The 20,993-nt window shown below is 31.6% G+C and overlaps 1 protein-coding gene across 1 annotated transcript; it reads right to left on the minus strand.

Annotated features, from left to right (window-relative positions):
* Positions 1-2,743: 2,743 nt before the first annotated feature.
* LOC110992065 (scavenger receptor class B member 1-like) lies at positions 2,744-14,864 on the minus strand. Its single transcript, XM_022257732.2, has 11 exons — positions 14,753-14,864; positions 13,331-13,405; positions 12,745-12,839; positions 12,082-12,248; positions 10,699-10,846; positions 9,809-10,012; positions 7,008-7,126; positions 5,840-6,108; positions 5,169-5,287; positions 4,900-5,025; positions 2,744-4,200 (listed from the first exon to the last, which is right to left on the minus strand). Exons 2-11 carry the CDS (start codon positions 13,377-13,379, stop codon positions 3,985-3,987), a joined length of 1,512 nt encoding a protein of 503 aa, XP_022113424.2. The 5' UTR covers positions 13,380-13,405; positions 14,753-14,864; the 3' UTR covers positions 2,744-3,984.
* Between the last annotated feature and the right edge of the window lie 6,129 nt (positions 14,865-20,993).

Consider the following 20,993-nt stretch of genomic DNA (forward strand, 5'->3'; position numbering starts at 1 on the left):
ACACTTATGAACGTCATATGCTGCATTTGCTACAGATCAACGACTTTGAATAATTAAAGATTTCAGTCTGCTTACAAACAATTGCATAAACAATGTTTAGTTACATAATTAATTAGGCAAAAACAAATACACAATCCCCTTAAATATATTTTTTAACCAGCTCCCGCCTGCTTTGATTTCGTGTATTTTACAAAGTCTCTTGCGATTTCTTCAACGATTATTCAGTGTATAAAAATATAGCATATCGAATATGTTGTGTTATATGTAAATCTGCAACAATAGTCGTCGCCTGATTCTTCATATTTATTAAAATTAAACTTTTCCTTATTATGTTCATGAATTACCTTTTTGAAGCTATAATTATTTTGGCCCGTTAGGGAAAAATTATGAGTAATTTTATAAGATGCACGCGCACACCGTCACATAAAACCGACACCCTACTATCAATCTTTTTAGTTTTTTATATTGTTGATGTCGTTTTAATTTTTGAAAAGATTTTTATCTTGTTAATCCAAACAACTTTTAAGCGTGTACATATGTAATACCCACACGATTTTATTCCACTGCTTTTTAGTATGTTTAAATAAAACAAAGGTATTTTTCAAATTTATTACATGTAAATAATAAGCCATTTGAAAATGTATTTATTTAGTTAGGATGACGCCAATCAAGTTAGAAAAATATCTTTTCAGACAATGTTTAATTGCGTATACACGTATATAGTACATATTAAAAAATGCTATTGAATTTAGGAACCTAAACTGATCAGCATCTCAATGCGCCAAAGTCCGCAAATCTAAGGAATAGTTTTGGTATGACGATATTCTGGATATTTTTTTTTATTAGTCTGTAAATTATATTCACTTATTGTATACTCTTATCAATTTAGGATCAGCTCCTATCTAAAAACACTCCTGTCTTAAGACAGGAGTGTTTTTTATAAATAAAATATGTCTCCGAATTCGATTATCCCGTATAATCCCCATAATGAATCCCTAGTTTTAATTCGATATCTTTTGATTATGTTTCCGTAATCAAAAGATATCGAATATTGTCAAAATAAAGTCACGATTCATATTATCTGAATACATACATAGTGGATATTAAAATGTTTTGCACTATATCTGAAAAAATTACAGTTTTAGTACATAACCCAAAGGCAAAAATGATTAAACATTAAAACAAACGTAATAGTGTTTTACGACTTTGTAAAGCAATATATAGCATTCAAATTCCTAATGTCGGATTGTAATATTAATTATATTTATTATTTTAATAAAACTATTTTAAAACATGTGTGTTTTTTAAACACTGTGGCCTTCGTGATTCGCGAAAGGTCTGAAATTTGCTCCTAAACGATCATAAGAAATTCTAATAATTCTAATAACTCGAATTTTATAATGTAACTGGTTTTAATTCAGAAAATTTTATGCACTAGTTAAGCAACTTGTAAAATGAATATCAGTGTCATATCTATTTGCTATCATCTTTATTGTAGGCGTCTCGAATTTGATTTAATTTTCTTTTGTCATAGTGCACAAAAGAGAATTAAATCAAATTATTGCGTGCTTATGTTACATGAAAACCAAATATACCAGATGTCGCCACAATGTCCATATATAGGTGAAGTTTTATTCGCCAGTTGATCTAAATCGTATATTACCATTACTAAAAGCAGAAAACTGGTAAGCCTTGTAAATGACTTAACACCAAAAATAACGCTAAACCATGTTATTTAAAATAAATGCGAAATACGGACAAGTTTCTTTAAATAATATGTAAAAGGTGTGTAAGAAGCTCAAGTACCCACAAATGATATTATATTTATTGTTTCGTATCCATTGGATGGGCAAAATAAAATTAGACATTGAAATAGTACATATATATTTCAATGTCTAAATTTTTATATATATTATATACACTAGTATTAAAAATAGTAAAGATATAATTGTTTGTTTGCATTGAATAGGATTCAAAACTACTAGATGTATTTGAATAACTCTCTTACTGTTAGAATCCTTTTCTCTTTTTTGCTACCCCGGTCATCGTTTCCTTCCCGGCGGAGCATCTGAATCATTTTCACGCCGATGCTCCGCATTCTCATGCCGCATCACAGTATACTGTACGCCGTATAGTGTATACGTACAGTGTCCGGTATGCACTTGTAATGTCTCCTATATAAGTATACTATATGTACCTACGGCTCGCTTATCTGCTAGTTTTAGTGGTCCAGTGAATAGGCTATCTCGCTCTTACAACTTTATTACAAACGCTGATGAAAATATTGATGTGTTTTACAACAGTCTACCAACATTCCGTTACTTTGTTTTGCAGGCTCTTTAATCTTAATGTGGTTTAAGTTTTGAATTTTTGTTTGTTTATTACTGTTATTTTATCTTTTTAGTTCTTATTTATATTATTAGTTAATAGATATTAGTATTTTTTTTTTGTTTAATTTGTTTCTTTAGTTTTTCTTTTGATATAGCTTAAGTTCTAATGTAATTGTGTGTATGTGTAAGTGTGTTAAATTTGTGATGTCATATTTCCTTGTATTTTTTAGGCATACTCATTGTTTTAGAATGTATACTATATAAATAAATAAATACTGGTATTTTTATGATTAATTTTATTTTACTCACCTCTAAATCCGGAGCGATTAAAGATTAAGACAGGTATAAAAAGTATTTATTCAGTAAAAATGTATAAAAATACTTCTACTTATACTACAAAAGTTTTTAACCTAAGTTGCAATTCAACTAATAAAATGTCTACAGCGTTTACACAATTTTTTTTAAATTCCGCCCATATTATTCCGACAAGAGCAAAATTCATAAGATATATTATAGATAAAGAATGCAGGATGATGTAAGAATATGTAATTTTCAATGTTACTTGTATTACAATATTTTAATTAAAATTTGGCCAAGCTGTAAATAAATAAATATGTCCTGTATTCTTTGCGCCTATTTGGATTCCAATTCTCTTTTCACGGCGAAAACGACAGCTAATCATCACCTACTTTTGGTGATGGTTCGGCCCACAGTTTATGATGGAATCTATTTCTTACACCTTATACCTAAAAGCTAGACTTGCAATGAATATTGTTTTATTATACATCAAATACTGACTTGGCCGAATAGCTCAAAGTTCGGCAAAAGTATTCGGCCCTGTGTAGCGCCAGTTGATTTTTACAGTCAAGAGATGGCGCTGTAACTTAAGATGGTCGTCTCGCCTCTGAGTTTTGAGAATATTCGTTGAAAGTCTATTAAAAACTTATTATTTAAACTGAGAGGTATTATGGCAATTACTTTAACATAACGCTTAAATTATATTATGTGTTTTTATATATTTCTTAACTAAGATTTATCGCTATATTTTTATACAATTACTATTGTGTTATTATAGAATGAATCTTGGGTATGAAATTACACCTTTCACAGCTTAATACTTTAATCACATACTAATGAATAACTATACAATCATTGAACTAAATTATTTTAAGTACTAAGGTACTTATATAAGTATCACCTTACAGCGATAGTTATCACATATTTTATATTTGGGTATAATACGGACCTTAGTCCAACGTGGTCGGTAAACGTCTTACGGTAAAGTAGGTAAAACACACCCGTTTATAAAAATCACTAGTTTTAATATAAACTTAAAATATCTTACAAATTAAAACACAATTCTATGGTATATTCTTTCTATGAAAAGCCTTACATTTTTTTTATAGAACAAGTAGGCAGGAAGCTCAACTGATTTTAACTGATACTACAGTACTGAAACCATCAAACTTGAACAAATCTTCGAATTGGTTGGATGACGTTTTCACTCAATAATATTTATAGACCTTCAAGAAAAGACCGTACCAACTCCTGAAAGGGAAAGCACTCGCGAGCCCTCTGGCATATAGTGTCCATGGGCGGCGGTATCAATTAAGATCACATGAGGATTGTGCCCGTTTGCCCCTTTAAAAAAAAATTAATGGCATTTTCCATTATTCTCTGTTATTAGTAATTCTTGAGCTGGAAATTGAATGGGGGTGACTATCGAACTATAATACAATCTAATAGCTCTAAATAACAGCAAAAAAGACGTTGAATATAGTGTTATTATTAAGGCATATCTGAAGTATGGTCCCACTATGTATACAACCCAGAAAAGACTTTTAAAATATTCTGGCATCTCCGGCTGTATCTGAAATTAATAGTTTCGTATAATGTTCAATTTATATTAATAAACATAATTATTCTAAACATAATTATTCTAAACATAATTATTCAAATGATAAGTTTTTCTTTCCCGTTTAGTTATAGAATTACTATGTCTAAATAGTATGGATGTGATGTAAATAAAATGATGATAAGAATAATGTAACGGGCAGTAAAAAAATATTAATTTATAGGTTTTTACATAATTACATTACATTACATTTTGACATTTGTTTTATATTTTTTAATTATATGCAATGTTTTTTATAAAAAACATATCTAAGGAAACATTATATATTACATAGATTAGATTATTTAGATTAATGATTATCTGTTATGTGTTAAATGATGTGTTGATGTAATTCTTTTGTTTATCTGTGGAATTGGCTAGTTTTGGCCTGTAGTTTCAATGTCTAAGGGCCTGTTTCACAATGTATGGATAAAGTAACAAATAGCTATATGCATGCAACACATAAATTATTCGAAAGATAAAAGTTCCAAATAAGAAACATCGCGTTTCATGACGAATAGCGCTATCTGACAGTCGTGAAACGCAAAAATACTGTTTATCCTACCAATTAACTAATAGATAGCCAGTTTGGAACTTATCCGGACATTGTGAAACAGACCCTAAACTAGTTTAAAAGAGAACGATCTTAAGCATCCATTTATCCAATGTACTTACGATTTTGAAGTACAGCAAAGGTACAACCATATTTGAGAAAACTTTTAGATCTGAGTTAAAGCTCACATCGCCCATTATCAAGTTGCCTTGGACTGTGAACTTTGTTGACAGCGGAACACCTAGTTTCTGCAAAAATAAATTAATAACTACGTCTACAGTAGTTGTGATTGTCTTGTGGTGTTATCTCTTATATATTAATCAATTTACAGGAAAGTATATTATTTATGTTCTCGTTAAATATTGATTTGTATAATATGTAAATCATTTACCGGATCGATAACAAATTCACTTCCGTGTTTTTCTTCATCGGGATTCATTCCTTCCAGTCTGTCTGTTAGTTTCATATCACTGTACAAGAAGTGTGCATTTGATAAACCCGATGGCGCCCCTGAAAACAATCAGAAACTATTTTAAAATATGTACTGAACGTAATTCAATATTTCATATAAAGTATTTGCAATGCATTACGTATATACTAATTATATAAATAAGATATAAAAATATAAATTGTATATTATATCTACTATTCTGAAGTATAATTTGTGAAATTCCAGACTGTTAATTAACAACTACGCCAAGTCTGGTAAATGTTAATGAAAGAAATATCAATCACATCACAATAAAAGCACATATAAATAATGCTATTTAACGTGAAGAAATATATATATATATATACCATTAGAGGACGCAATCAAAAATCAAAAATTCTAAACTTTATAAATAAAAAGTGAAAAAAAATATTTTTTGCTTGATAACTTTTTTCTTTTGATTTTATCAATTAAGTCAGAATAATTTGGAACATTTCTCTGTATATTTTTTCAAATATCGTTGATTTGAAACGTTGTTACAGTGCTCCAAAGTGTTCGTCATGGTCATCACAACAATGGTCAATTCAACATTTTTACCTTACTTTTATCATCTTTTATTTAAAAAACCTTACCGTAAAAACATGGCGCCAAATCAGTTACCCCATTTATGCATTTAGGTAAATGACATACACACTCTGTGTCTGTAGTATTTGAGAATGCATCTCTTCTAATTCTGTAGACATAGGCTTCAGGCCCATAACCCATGGGCCGCGTACCATAATACTCTAAATCTATAATTCGACAGAGGGCATTGCGATACAGCCGTAAAGAGGTGTCTTTGGTAATGTCTATGGGATAGGAGATTCCTTCATATGCGTCTTTGAATGTGTTGCAACGACTTCTGTAAGAATACAATAGGAAAATAGTGTTTAAGGCAAGTCCTACAAGGCTGAACAATTATTTTTAATATTTTGGACATGTTGCTAACGGATAATGTAGCATTCCAATGGTAAAACGATTTTAAAAGACAGTTTTTAATTTATACTGGCTGACCCGCCGAACTTCGTTCGTTAAACTTAATTTAGGATTTTATTAAGGTATTAACATTAATACAACTTTTTTGCACAGACAAAAATGTTTTATTGCTTGCCATTTCGAAAGAAGAATGGCAGTTTTACACATATTCTCTTTCATACTTCTCTTTAGCGCCAGTATTGCGATAATGAATGTTATAGCACTTTCTGATGTATTTGGAATTTCTTGAACTGACTGGAGTTCGACCACATGATGCTTGCATTCGTAAAATTAATTTATTGTTATTTGATAAATTCTCAGATATTGTATTACTTATTTTACTATTCCGCGCGGAGAACAATCCACCAAAAAGAGATAACTAATATCGGTCCAGCCGATTTTGAGTTATAAGTGGTGTAACTAACACATCTTTGTTTTAGGTATAACATTAATATAGGTTGGTTAATCGAGACCTTATGAAATACAGTCGCAGATGCTAACCACGGATAAAATTGTAAATCGATTTGCGAAATCCGAACAAAGTAAAGTTCGTGGGAATCGCAGAAAGCCAAGTCCAGTTAACAAGAGATCAAACCAACAAACAAATGATGGTACATCACTGGGAATTTTGTTTTTTTTTATTTATATTATTTTTTATTTATATAATTTATTTATTATATTATTTTTTATTTATATAATTTATTTATTATATTATTTATATTATTAAGTACTTATGTAGTTTCTACGTAGCATGCTTTAAAATTATACTATTCAGACAAAACTTACTGTTTGTTGGTGCCATATCCCATCACGGGTAAACCTTTCTCACCATTAAAGCTAATAATCTTAAATTTCTCTTCATCTGTAGCTTTTATTACGAAGTTCGTATCACCACTATTCTGAATCTGAAAAAACACACTTATAAACGTTACTTTCTATTTTACATAGTAACTTTTTTTTTCTCTGCGGTAATTTGTAATCAGCCTAAGGTTATGAGCGAATTTGTTCTAGTAGTAGTAACTAATTAACTTTGTGAAGGATATGTACCGCGCGATTCCAATGCTGCGTCATCAGCACTATGGATAATTGAAGACTACATCAAAATTGCATACAAAAATGTCAAGATGTATGTCATCATTCATCGTCACATATTTTTTATGGTAATCGCGTAATAAACAAAGTATTTAGTGGCAACTGATGGATTCGATCAGTTGCCACTAAATACTTTGTTTAAAAAAACGAAAATTATTTATATAAACACGTTTTTTAAAGTAACAACGAGTCTGTAAAATGAATGTGCATAAAATGTTGAAGGACGATTTAGTATAAAATACAATCACCATACATTTTGAAGATTACTTAATAAAAAGTAATTTAATTTAAGTTGTCTTTGGCAGCGTCCCTATGCGATAGACTCAGCAACTGCAGTACGAATTTTTGCACAATATAATTAGTTATATACGTTTTCTGAAGATTAACTGTAGTGAGAAGGTCTTAAAAAAGCCTTCATTTCAGAAAAAACCTTTAAATAAAATTAAATTGCAATAATACTATTTTACATGCTGTTTACAAGTTTTTCCAACTTTTCTTATAGTTTTTGCTGTTTTGCATTAAACGATTGATTGATTAGGTATGAGGGTGTGCAATTATTTAATCAATTACCATCTCAAACTCTCAATACTGGAGTGTTTGACAAATTCAAAAAGGCAGTAAAGATGCATGTTAGAATGAACATAGTTGACTAAAATTGTGACGGCTAATGGCGACGTGTATCTCGCTCGTATATATGTATTAAGTTTCTCATGTAAATAAAATATTTCTGTTTTTGTAATGAGAAATAAAGTTCTTTAAACATTTATCTAATAGAGATTGGATTAAATGATACATTAATTAGTCAAAAATAAAATAATATGTATTTATATAGTCTCGTGAACCTATTTTTTTATTCTATGTGCTCATTTACTAGTGTTGCCCAAATGCAAGACCAAGACGAGACTTAGACCAGTCTTGGTATTGGTCTTGCGTCAATACACCTGGTCTTGATCTTGGTATTGGTATTGCGCTCTCAGTCTTGGTCTTGGTCTTGATCTTGCAGCAAGAGTCTCGCAAGTCTCGCCAGACTTGCAAATACCTATTAGCCTATTGCTATTTATTCGTCACTCATGTCAAATTGTAAACATTCACTCCGAAATCAATAAGAATTTAGAGTACCTAGCTAGGTAAATGGGCGAGAATAATAAATAAGATAGACTCGAAGCGAAACTCAATTAGAAATGACTGAAATTGAAATAAAAACTCATATTTATAAGCACACAAGCCGAAGACCGACAAAGAAAAATGCGGCATTCTTTGATAGATAGAATAAATCTTTGAAAGATTAAAAAACAGAAGTATCAGAATCAAAATCATCTAGCTACTAGAGTAGATACGATAGAAGTTGATAAACCGACACTGCAAATCTCGATTTTTGGAAATGTGTGATTTTAAAACCAAATGCGTAAAGCAATATGACCACGCAAGCAAAGCAATATGATATTTGGAGTTTTTCCACGTTTCAAATTTGTTTAAATCACCCACTATCGAGACAGCGTGTCAAATGCTGTGATACACTTGTTGCAAGCCGCGGCGTCTTTGTCGGTAAATTATCAAATATGTAGGTATATAATACACCGACCGACCAACAGTTTATTAGCAGAACGTCACATTTTCCCAATCAACCTTGAACCTTATTTCTCTAGTGATAAAGTTGAAAATTTGATAACGCCCAAATCTCAGTTTGTCCAAACTGCAAGACGCAAGAGTATTGCAGGCTTAAGTATTGTCTTGCTCAAGTCTTGCAGGCTTCAGTCTTGGTATTGGTCTTGCTACGATAAGGCGGTCTTGGTATTGGTATTGGTCTTGCAAAAATGCAAGAACAAGACCAAGACTGCAAGACCAAGACCGATTTTGGGCAACACTATCATTTACGTACGGTGAAGGAAAACATCGCGTGGAAACCGGCATGCCTTAGAAGGAAAACGGCGCGTCTCAGAAGCAGAAGGTCAAGATCACCTACTTTCCGATTTAAAAAAATAAATTATTATGTCACACGTACAAAAATTTGAGACCTAGACCTCAAAGTTTGTAGCGATACCAGTTTATGTAAACATAGTCTTTCGCTCTATGAGTATTACGAACTATGTATAGCAGATGGATAGAACGATAAACAAATTAATTTGAAAACAGAATTTCATACTTGCAAAGTAAAATTAATTTTGAATTTCGAATTGATTTCGAAGTACTGTATAATGGCAACAACACACGCAAACTGGAAAATCGTCATTTCCATTAAAATTTTCCAACAATACATAAAAATTCATATAAATAACGTATGAAATATTTATTTCATACCAAATTCCCAGGCTCTTAGAGGTCGCTTTCCACGTCATCTTTCTAGCGGCAACTGGATCGACGTATTGGTATTCCCAGAGATATGTTTTTGATATTATCACCCTTTTTCTCTAGCACACCAGTTCCCCTATAAACTGGTGCTCACCAGTTCTATCATGTGTTGATTCTCTGATAAGGTGAGTATATAAAAAAATTACCTTATGCAAAATTCCAAATGTATTTAAATCGAATTCTCCAGGTAGAAAAGTATTAGCCACCTGCATTATTGCGTCATTGTTCGTTCCCCACAACACATTATGTACGGTAGTGGTATGAATTGGCTGCCTCTTCAAACTCTTCACTGCTATGTTATAAAAATATTGAACGAAAACTGCGTGAAGTGACGCTCGTGATGCAGCCGCCTGCAAGTTTGTTTAGTTTCTTAGACACAGAAATTTCGTCAGCGAAATTTCACTTCCAAATTTTACGATAATAATCAGTTTCAACCGACTCCAAAAATTTATGTTTTCCAACTATCATACGATCTATTTGGGCTATCGAAAGTAAGTAAACTAAGTTAAACTTGAAAAAATCACAAATTTATGGGACTTTAGTTCTAAAAAAAATTCAAAGCGATTAATTTTCATCAAAACCGGTACAATAGAACTATTATTCTATATACCTAGACTTTTAAGGTTTATGATATATATATATGAGATACTTTTCAACTTTTTTTAACTTTTCTTAAGGGACCCATTCAAAAATGTTCGGATTTGACAAATGACAAGTATTTATAGTTGGATTTTCTTTCTTTTTAATAGTCAGGGTAACTGAACTCCAAGAAATAAATTAAACCGTATGTATGCGGGTAGGTTTCAAAGACAAAAGTACAGATGTTACGTACATTAAGCGAAGAGGTAGTACAAACGCTTATCCACCACGCACTGGTACACAACAGAAACGAAAAAAAAATTGGATAATAATCTAATGTTTTTGTATTGTACAATCTTCAATAATATAAAAGATAAACAACAATTTTAAATAATTTACCTAGTAATCCTTTAGACGCCCATATAGCTGATGATATAAGAAATATTGTGTAACTTACCAATAGTACCATATCAGGCATCTGAACTACTACGTCCTCTGGATCACCGATTGAAAACTCCGGTATAAATCTAATATCGACTTTAGGCGTATATTTTAGTATACCCGTCTCCACATTCAGGTCAATATTCGTATTGGTGCGAAATTCTCTGTAAATTTAAGTGATAAATAAACTTTAAAATCTTCTTTTGCGGACTGAATTTTAGTGCTTTTCTACTTCTTTTCTTCTCCGCATGCGCGATGTTAATTTCCGCTTTTTAATTGAAGCAATGTAAATTCAAGAACATAATAAGCGGAATAAGATGCAGCGAGACTTGTATGATTGTCGAAAAGCTTATTCAAAGAAACCACAAATCAAAGCTTGATAGCACTGAATAAAACGCAATAGATTACAGAGAGTTGTGAAACTACTTTCAACTTAGAAATTTAAACTGACGAATGACCATGCCTTATGTAATCTTAGTAGCTGTAGGCCTTGCCTTATTTATGGTAATAATAAACTGAGTTATATTTTACGATCGGTTTGCATATTGCAAACCCAAGTTCATTAAAGTAAAGCTAAACGCTAAAGCTAAATCTAGCTACCTAGATCATAAGTTTGAAATTAACGCGGGGAACATCACTTCAAATGTTATTAAGTACTAAGTACTATAAATGATTGGCCCAAGGCATAGCTTAAACGGGAATAGTATTAAAATCATTGTATTTTGTATTTAAGAACGAATATCAACAATGTAATGTAATAAAAAAATAAAAAAATAATAAAAATAAAAAAAATCACATAAAAAATATCAAAAGTTACGTTCAGTCGTTACGAAAATATTTAATGTAAATTGGCTTAAAGTAAAATATCAATAGGAGTAAACAAAAGGCTGATTATAATGAAAACAATAGGCAGTGGCGTAGCTACGTTGGGTGGAACCCGGTGCGGAAGTTGGTGATGTCACCATCGAAAGTAAAAAGCATTAAATGTGATATGATAAAGGACATGGATAACTTATTTAAAGATCGCGAGTATGGAACGGGGAATCCCCCACGACGTCAGACTATTTTGCGGGAATCCCCAAATTCTACATAGACCTGAGCTAGTGCTAGTGGAGGAATCCCTGAATTTTTTATGGTAGCGATTTATTTCATTTTTGTTTGTAGATTGTTCTTAAAGTTGAGAGACCGGGTGGGTGTCACCCCAAAAATGATGACACCCGGTGCGTTCCGCTCCCCCTTTGCTACGCCACTGACAATAGGCATAGCAGCTCACATGATTAAATGAGTTAAAGGCTCGAAATGGTCAAGGCTAAGGACACTTCCATTGAAATATGACAGAAATCAAAGTTTATGACGTCATAGTAAGGAGTCAGCCTTGCGTCTCAAAATACAAACTTACTGGTATCGGAATGGCCCAACCTCCTCCACTTTCAGCTTCCTCTCTCTCCCCGAGAGAAAGGCGTCGCCATTGGTAATGTTAAATACATAAATATCATAATATGCACAGGGATAATCCTTTTGTGTCACAATGTTGTACATTATAGAGCCTTTAGATAGTCTTACCATCTGGAAAATTATTTCAATCTTTTTTTAAATGTCCTGGAAGTCATTTGGCAGTGGTAATCACTTCCTGCTATACATTTGGCTCCTTCTTAACCTTCACTTAGCTGATCTATGCAAGACTAACTTTTGGGACTGATTAATTGAAATTATCGTGTTTTAAGTGCCCTTTTTCAATGCCTACAATTACAATTACCTTTATCCATTCTTTAATTCTGATTAATTGTATTTCTTTCGCAGTTTTCCTCTTCTTGCTCTCACGTTATTTAATTAAACTTTTTGGCAGGAAGAGATCGCTTGAAAGCGATAGGACCGCCATTAGCCCACATTATTATTTAATTATTTTAATTATACCTACTGTAGTGTGCGAAGTGTAAGTACTAAATAATTTAAAACAATCAACAACATCTGTATTTACACAATAAAACCGAAAATATCTGTTTTTATTTAATCCCCTAAGTTATATTTTCCAATTAAAAACTTAATACTTAATTGTACTTACATGTATAGCCAATATGTGCGCAGGATCCCAGATGCATGCTAAACTTGCAATGACCATAAACAACAGACCAACGACAGAGTAGACAATTATCTTGCCTAAAGATACATTCAAATAATAATTACAAAATATATTGTTAATAAACATACAAATTGTTTGTACTTTGATACTTCAGTTTTTCGTAAATTACGTAAAGCTGAAGTTGAAAAAGTTCTTATCATAAAATCCATTGAAACAATAAACGCGACTGGTGTTAAATTACTTAAATATATATTGTAGTGATGATTTTATATATTTATAAGGGCGTCCCAAGACATCAAGAGAAAGTAACTAGAATATCGTAAATAGGATATTTTGTCGAAATTTATTTTATTTTGAATAGTACTGCATTCAATGATTTTCTTAAGATCAGGAAACCGAAGCGACTCGAATGTAAAAAAACACAGCAAATTTTTTGAATGCAAGAGAAAGGATAAATAACAAAAATATCTTCTAAAGTAAACTAGTATTAAGTAGTCTTGGAACGCCCTGTACACATTAATTATCAATAAATGTCATAATAAATTGTAATAAATAAAGCTATACGTACAAAAGTTTTTACGACTTAATTGCCGAATGTTCTTCTTACTTGGCTTCATTATGTCATATTAACACGCGTAGCATTCTGCGAATATATTTTTTTGTTAAGTAAACAACATATCATTTACATAAATGAATTAATAAAATGATACATATAAAAACACGGAGAAACAAAAAAATTGTTTTGGCCCATGAGTTAAATATTTATGAATTATTATTAATTACAATTATTTAATCTGTATTGTCTGAAACCATTATATATGTCTATCAAGTGCACAGATGCGAATCGGATTCGATCATGACAGATTTCCGTAGAAAGCAATTATTTTGTTAAACTCGCATAGAACACTGTTTATATTGTTGCACATAATTCTCACTATTTCTAAGAAACTAAAACACTTAAAGATTTAAATTTGAGTGGTTTAATCGTTAAGGGATTCCTTTTATCATATACCCTGTACTTTGGAAGTCTCTATAATGAAAATGTAGGGTAGGCTTCGTAGCCCACTATACAGATAATAGATGGTATAAAACAGTAAAGGAAGACCAATATAGTGATGGACCGAGGGGATCGTGAGAATAGCTGGAAGAAATTGGATGACGATGCCACAAAACAAATAAGGGTGGAAAAAGTTGGAGGAGGCATTTTTCTTTAAATTGTATTTGTATCTTTTTTTGTTAAATGTACATCATTAAGATGTGGATAAATAAAGGCTCATTATTATAATTCAATTGGTAATTAATATTTTCGAAAACGAGAATGTCGATATGTTTGTAGTGTTGTAGTGTTTTTAAGTGTTAAGTGACACCGGCCATGGACGCGAGTGCGATTCGGGCCTTTTATAATTTGGTACGCTCTTTTCTCGAAAGAATATAAGTGATCGGTTGGTTCCACATACTGATATAGCGCGGTAAAACTGATTTAAAAACTGTTCAGTTGTGGAATGGACGTCGAGTCGAATTTTGTAAGTTTTTCCCTATGCAATACGTTTAAATTTACGCGCTGTATTGCAATACTTATTGTTTTGAGCAAGGGAAGTACCAGCTCTGGGGTACCCGGTACTATCTACCAGCCAGCTTAAATCTTTAATTAACACCTGTGCACTTGAATCCTACAGCCCGAGAGAAACAACACCAAAAGAAACAAAAATCGAAGTTGAGGAAAGACTTATATCTGAGCCGTCTAATGTATGTTTTCTAAGTATATTCACAAAATGTATATGACCTTGAAATGCGCACGAGTTAAAATTTTGAACACTTTTATGACGGTACTATAATCACTACCAGGTTTATATTATATATGCTAATATTACGATTATCTTTAATTAATTACGTAAATAATACAAGAAAATAATATCACCAGTTTGTTTTTATTATTGCATATTTAATTAATTCATTTACATTAACTATAACGCATATCTTCACAACTCACCGTAATGAACAAATATTTTTTGATTAACTTTAATCTATTTAAACCACAACCTTCACAGACTAGATCAATTATGAAACTGACAGTATATAACGATAAAGCCTACACATGCACCTGCGACATTCGAACGAATATATAAATTAATAAAATGAGATTTATATTTAATATTATCGCTCATAAGACGTTTATGCAAGAGCGGTTTTCAAACAAAAAGCGCCTTACAATACCGGAACAACCGAAATTAAACCCAACTCACAATTAATAAGGCACACTTTAGAACACACCTAATATTTTAATTCAAACGTCAGTATATTGTTTACATATGAAATAGATGCTTTTTTATAACAAACAGGCAAACAGGCTGGATCATCAGATGTTAAGTGTTACCACCGCCCATGGAAACTCTGAATGTCAGAGGGCTGGTGAATGCGTTGCCGACCTATTATGAATTGGTAAGATAGCTAAGGGTAGTAACGGTAGTGGTGCCACAATTAAAAGTGATAGATTTCGCTTATTAAACGTGCCAATCTTTAACATTATTACGTCATAAAATAAATAATGCTGGAGGCATGTATTTAAGTAAAGAATAAAGAAGATTTTAAACATTGAAGGGTCTGTATCTGTGTCATGTGTGTGTTATTTATGTAATTTGAACATTGCAGTGTTTTAACAAATTTTAGACAACTTAATATTGATAAAAGTGTGCCAATAACCAATAAAAAAATAAAAATACGTTTATTTTAGAACATAAGATCATCAAGGTATCACTTATTCCATGTCATTAAATTTGAACCTATAGGCATCCCTACTCATCGGCAAAGAAGACAGAGGGTGTAGGCCGAGAGAAAAATATCTAGGTACTCTTTTAAAACAGCAAATCATCAAACAATACTTATTGTTAAACAAATATAGCAAATTAAATAGAAGTAGCCTGCCCAGCACTATTCCCAGGCCCTTTTATCAGCTTAATAATCGCTAACTGTATAATAAGCCTTTTTACACAACTTTTATTTAATACATTTCTTAAATTTATTAAAAGGTAGAGATAAAAGAGTACTATAATTATGGAAGTTACTATTCTTTTTAAAGATCTCTATTTTTTTTCGGTAAATACAAAATATTCTCATAAATGTATTTTCATGCCAAAGTCAAAATATGTAATTCGTTAAACTTCCTTCGGACTGACTACAGCCTACAACCTACAGGATGCTCTTATAGCCCGCTTTTGCACTGCAAATATCGATTTAATATTCAGCAGCATTACCCCAAAAAATATGACAATAAAATATGACATGATACTATGAAAATAGCTGAAATAAACGAGCTTTGCTGTACTCTCATCCGTAAGATCACATATCTTTTTCACTGCGAACGCTGCAGTACTTAGCCTATTCGAAATACCTTCTATGTCTTGGCCCCACTGGAGTTAATTTTTAAAATAATTCCCAGACACCGCATCATCAACAAAGTCTATTTCCTCATCTTTAATTATCATTTGAGAATGATCCCTGTGATATAATCTCTATATTTTTTTTTAATAGAACAGGGGGCAAACGGTCAGGAGGCTCACCTGATGTTAAGTGATATTCCCCCCCGCCCATGGACACTCTCGATGCTAGAGGGTTCGCGAGTGCGTTGCCGGCCATTTAATTTTATTTACATTTACCTTTTGAATACTATCGCGCAGGTATGATTCCATAAGATTTGGATTAGGATATCGTGATGGACACGGCCTTTGATAAATCGCAAAAAAACTCCGATGGCATCATAAGAATTTTCCCAAGCATTTAAAATCTCGGAAATTAATCTAATGCCAACACAGGCTGTGAAGCGACCTCTTGTGAAACCATACTGCTGGCTAAGCATAAGTTTATTGTTATTAAAATGTATCAGTAATTGATCAAGAATATTTTCTTCAAAATTTGTGGGGTCAGAAGTCCTGCCCGGTTTGAATTACGGTGTGATTTTACTAAACTTCATCTTGTCTGGAAAGACTCCACAATCTATACATTCATTAAATATTATAGCCAACTCTGAACTGACAGCATCGATTACTGATTGTAAATTGAATACAGATACACCCCAAAGATCTTTCGTTTTTTTTATTTTTAGCTGTTTAAATGTTTTATAATATCATTGCAGCTAATGCGGCTAAATATAAACTCATGATTGCATACAGGAACATTCTTCTGCCATAAAAAAGGGTCTTCTTTACGTCTCTGTAGACGTATTATCGATGATGATCGATGCATTAGTTTATCAAATTCAAGTGCCTCTTTGATTTAGGTGTATTAGTTATTTAGCAATTTGTAATAATTGCAAATTTAACGATTTAACTATAAAGTACATTTGTTTAAATTTCAGTTTGTAATTTATAGTAACATTGTCGCATTATTTCATGCTTTATATCTATCGCAAAAAATATTATCAATACTTTAAAATGCACTAAGTATTATTATTCTTGAAGAAATAATACCTATTTGTAAGTACTTATATTTAGCATATCTCAACTAAATATTAATTAGCACTAAAAAGTAATCTTCGACTTTTTTGGATGTTATTATTTATGTTTTGAGCAGTTTTTCGCATTATATTGTGAATTGAAAAAAAAACTGCATCCTAATAAATGACTTTAGTCTCCGATGATTTTATCCAAAAAATACACTTTATATTTTTTGTTTAATTAACATACCATTTATTACAAACGAAACACTCACACAGAAACATTCAAAATAATAATATATAAAACCAAAAAAGAAATATTATAAAAATTTATGGAATAAAAAAGGTATACGAAAATAATAAATGAATATGGAAAGAATATTATATATATAGAATATTATATATGTGCGAGTTGTAAGTGGCCCTGGCTCAACATAATGCTGTGGAGCAGATGTTTGCACAGCGCTGGTAATTCTGCTAGAGACCACAACATTTACTTTGCACCTCAGATCTTAAAAAAACGACAAAGAATGTAATAATAATAATAGTAGAAAAAATAATTATAGTAAAAATTAACAGTGTTAGTAAAGAAGTCTTGGAAGATTTGTGTGTGTATATCACTACATATTATAAAACTATAAATACTGAAATACTGTTATTTTTGAGGTTTCTAATGTGTTGTGATGATTACGACTTTTTTCGCTTACATTGCAAAAGCAGGCTGAACCTACGAGTTTTATCAAAATAATGTACGAAGTATTGTACACATTGAAAAGGTCTACAGAAAAGTCCGTGATGGTATATGTCTATCTCTTATGGATAACCCACATTTTTATATACAACGTTCATAGATTTTCTATAGTGTATTTAGTATCAGCATTGCACCCGTGCGAAGCCGAGGCGGGTCGCTAGTAATAAATAAAAAACTAAACTAAAACTTCTGTAAGAAATATATAAATAAATATTTTTGTTATGATTAAAAACTATATTTTGTGGGATTTTTGTTGCGTAAGTAAATGCCGCGAAAATTCTAGTTGTAGTTTTTTCGGAGGAGAGGAGGGATATTATATCAACATTTCGTCGTGCTGCCGTCCGATGCTGGGAATGGCGAGCTCCTGAGTACAACTCCTTTGTTCTTGTTGACATTTCTACGCCAGAGGAGCTTTTTGAATATATGTATGTAAAAACAGCTCCCCTGCTCTCCTTAGGTTGTAAGTTAAGTATATACTACATCAAAATAACAAACATGCCAAACACAATTTTTATCTATATTTGAAATTAAAAAATTACGTAAAAAGCAAATAAAGTTACTGAATGTTCATGTCATACCCACACTATAATAAAATATTACGACCAATCAAAACCTGAGTTACACTAACCAAATAAAAAATATCTTAAATCTTAATTGTATCGCGTTTTTCGCTTATTTCGCAACAGATATACATTTTTTTGACAAAAAACAACGACAATAATATGTATTGTATAAGTAAATGTAAAATTTAAATGTAAAATCATAAAATTAACTTAATTAAAGTGAGTTTTACTCGAATGTTCCGCTGGCTTCTTAGCGAATGTTTTTTTTTACATGTGTCTATGCTAAGTCATCTTGGAACATTACAATTTTACCTAACTTGTGACTAATAAGTAATTTAAGTCAAACCTAATTATATAATAAGGATTTTCAACACAAGAAAGTGTCTTATAACACTAAAAAGTGCTTGGCGAAGCGGGAAGACTCTGACTTTTTTAAGTAGTAGTTTTAAATTCTTAGTAAATTTTAAATGTCAAATTTCAGTTTTTTAATTTTTTATACACAAATTGTTTGTCTATGTAATCTGTTTTAGCTTTCTGTATTGTCTTAGTATTTTGTATTATAATATGTATAAGTATAAGCTGTTAGATTACTTATAATTAAATAAATAAATAAACACTACTTACAGCCTCTTAAAGACACAGCTCTTGTGTTCTATTTTTTCCTTGGTTTCCTTGGTTCCTTTCCGTGCTGTCAAGGAGTTGAAAAGCCTCGATATACACGTGATGATGGAGCCTATGTTCGTGGGCGCCAGCAGTCCCCTTATTATTGTGGTGAATCTTCTATGACCTTAAGGTCTCAATGGAGGTCGTTAATGTGAATGTACCAGGTGCATTGACTATTTCCCTGAGCACTTTGTTTTAGTGTTTAGTTGGATGTTACGATCAAAGGCATGGCTGGCAAACATAAGTCCGTACAGGTGTCTGAAAATTGTTTACAGATCAATAATTTATTTTGTACTGATAACGTGGAATGCCTACCAAGCACGGAAGTAACGAGGATTTCACACTTCGCACTTCTTTTTACCAAGGACCAACCACCGGAGTTTAGTATCCAGTGTTATACCTAGGTACTTAGAAATGTTACGTCATATTTCGCCAATTTGTGCAACTACAATCAAATACAGTAGTGATCTTTCGTCTACATAAATTCTCACTAATTGGAATTGTACTTACAACAATACTTTCGACGGGTTGGAAAAGAATTAGAATTTAAAACAGTATTTCTGAACCAATTCGACTGAAGGTCCTTCACGAAAAGAGCGTACAAATTCTTAAAAGGCCGGCATCGCACTCGCGAGCCCTCTAGCATCGATAGTGTCCGTGGACGACGGTATCACTTAACATCAGGTGAGCCTCCTGCCCGTTTGCTCCCTATTGTATAAAAAAATAGAATCACACATAGTGAAGTAAAAATACAATGAAAGGGAAAGCTATAATGATTTATAATTTATTTATATATACATGGCTTTGAACTTTAAAAGGCCTTAGGGAGAAACCCCGGCGTTTAAAATCGAAAATGTTTTCCATTCTCATTCAATAATAAAGGTTATAGTGAGTTATGATATCCTGAGAAATGTCTGCAATGTCGATTATTATTGGAGATATCGGAAAATGAGCCTTTTATGTCAAGAATGTTGTAAATATTTATAAATATGCAATTTGTCGTTTTATGTGCAACTGTGCTCTGTAGACACGTCTTTTTGGAATTGTTGGTTGGACTAGTGGCTTTAATCCCTGGCTGTGCACCAATTATTTGCTCGAATGGTGCTGGAAAACATCGTTAGGAAACCGGCGTGCCATACAAAAAGTCGACAAAAAAAGTTGACACACTTATTAGATTGACAATAATCATGAAACAGAAACAGATATCTGAGGCCCACTGAGGACCAGTTTTTGATCAGTAGTTAATAATGGTACAACCATTTGTTAACTATAGTTAAATGACTAACCAGTAGTTAAATCATAAATGCGTTTTTCGATGTCCGTTTTAGCAATAGTCAAACTTAACAATTGGTCAATTTTTTGTGAAATATGTGAGCAGTGCAATGAAAAATGATATCAATTATGTCATTAGTAGCAGTAATTGGGTCATAATTTTTTAAAATTTATTTTCAAGATTTTTTTAGCTCCCATTAATTTAAATGATAAGGTGAATTTTACGTTTATGTTAAAAGTCAAGTTTGTGCGAGAATTTTATGTCACTGCATTTTATTTTTTGTTTTTATAACTTGTTTCATTTCATTTAAATGCTACAACGATGTACATTTTCCGTAAACATGTCAAAATCATGGTAGAAAGAGGTTACATATCTTTATCGGTAATAAAAATAGAAAGTAACTACATTTAGTTTTCTTAGGTTTTACTTGAAACTGGCATAAAGTTATAACTATTGCCATTATATTATAAAAAAAGGAACTACATATTAAAATTAATATGTCTTTATTAATACTAGTAATAATTAAAAATTAATAAGTAGAAAAATATAACA

Source organism: Pieris rapae, chromosome 8 (assembly GCF_905147795.1).
Source record: "Pieris rapae chromosome 8, ilPieRapa1.1, whole genome shotgun sequence".
In the NCBI taxonomy this organism is placed as follows: domain Eukaryota; kingdom Metazoa; phylum Arthropoda; class Insecta; order Lepidoptera; family Pieridae; genus Pieris; species Pieris rapae.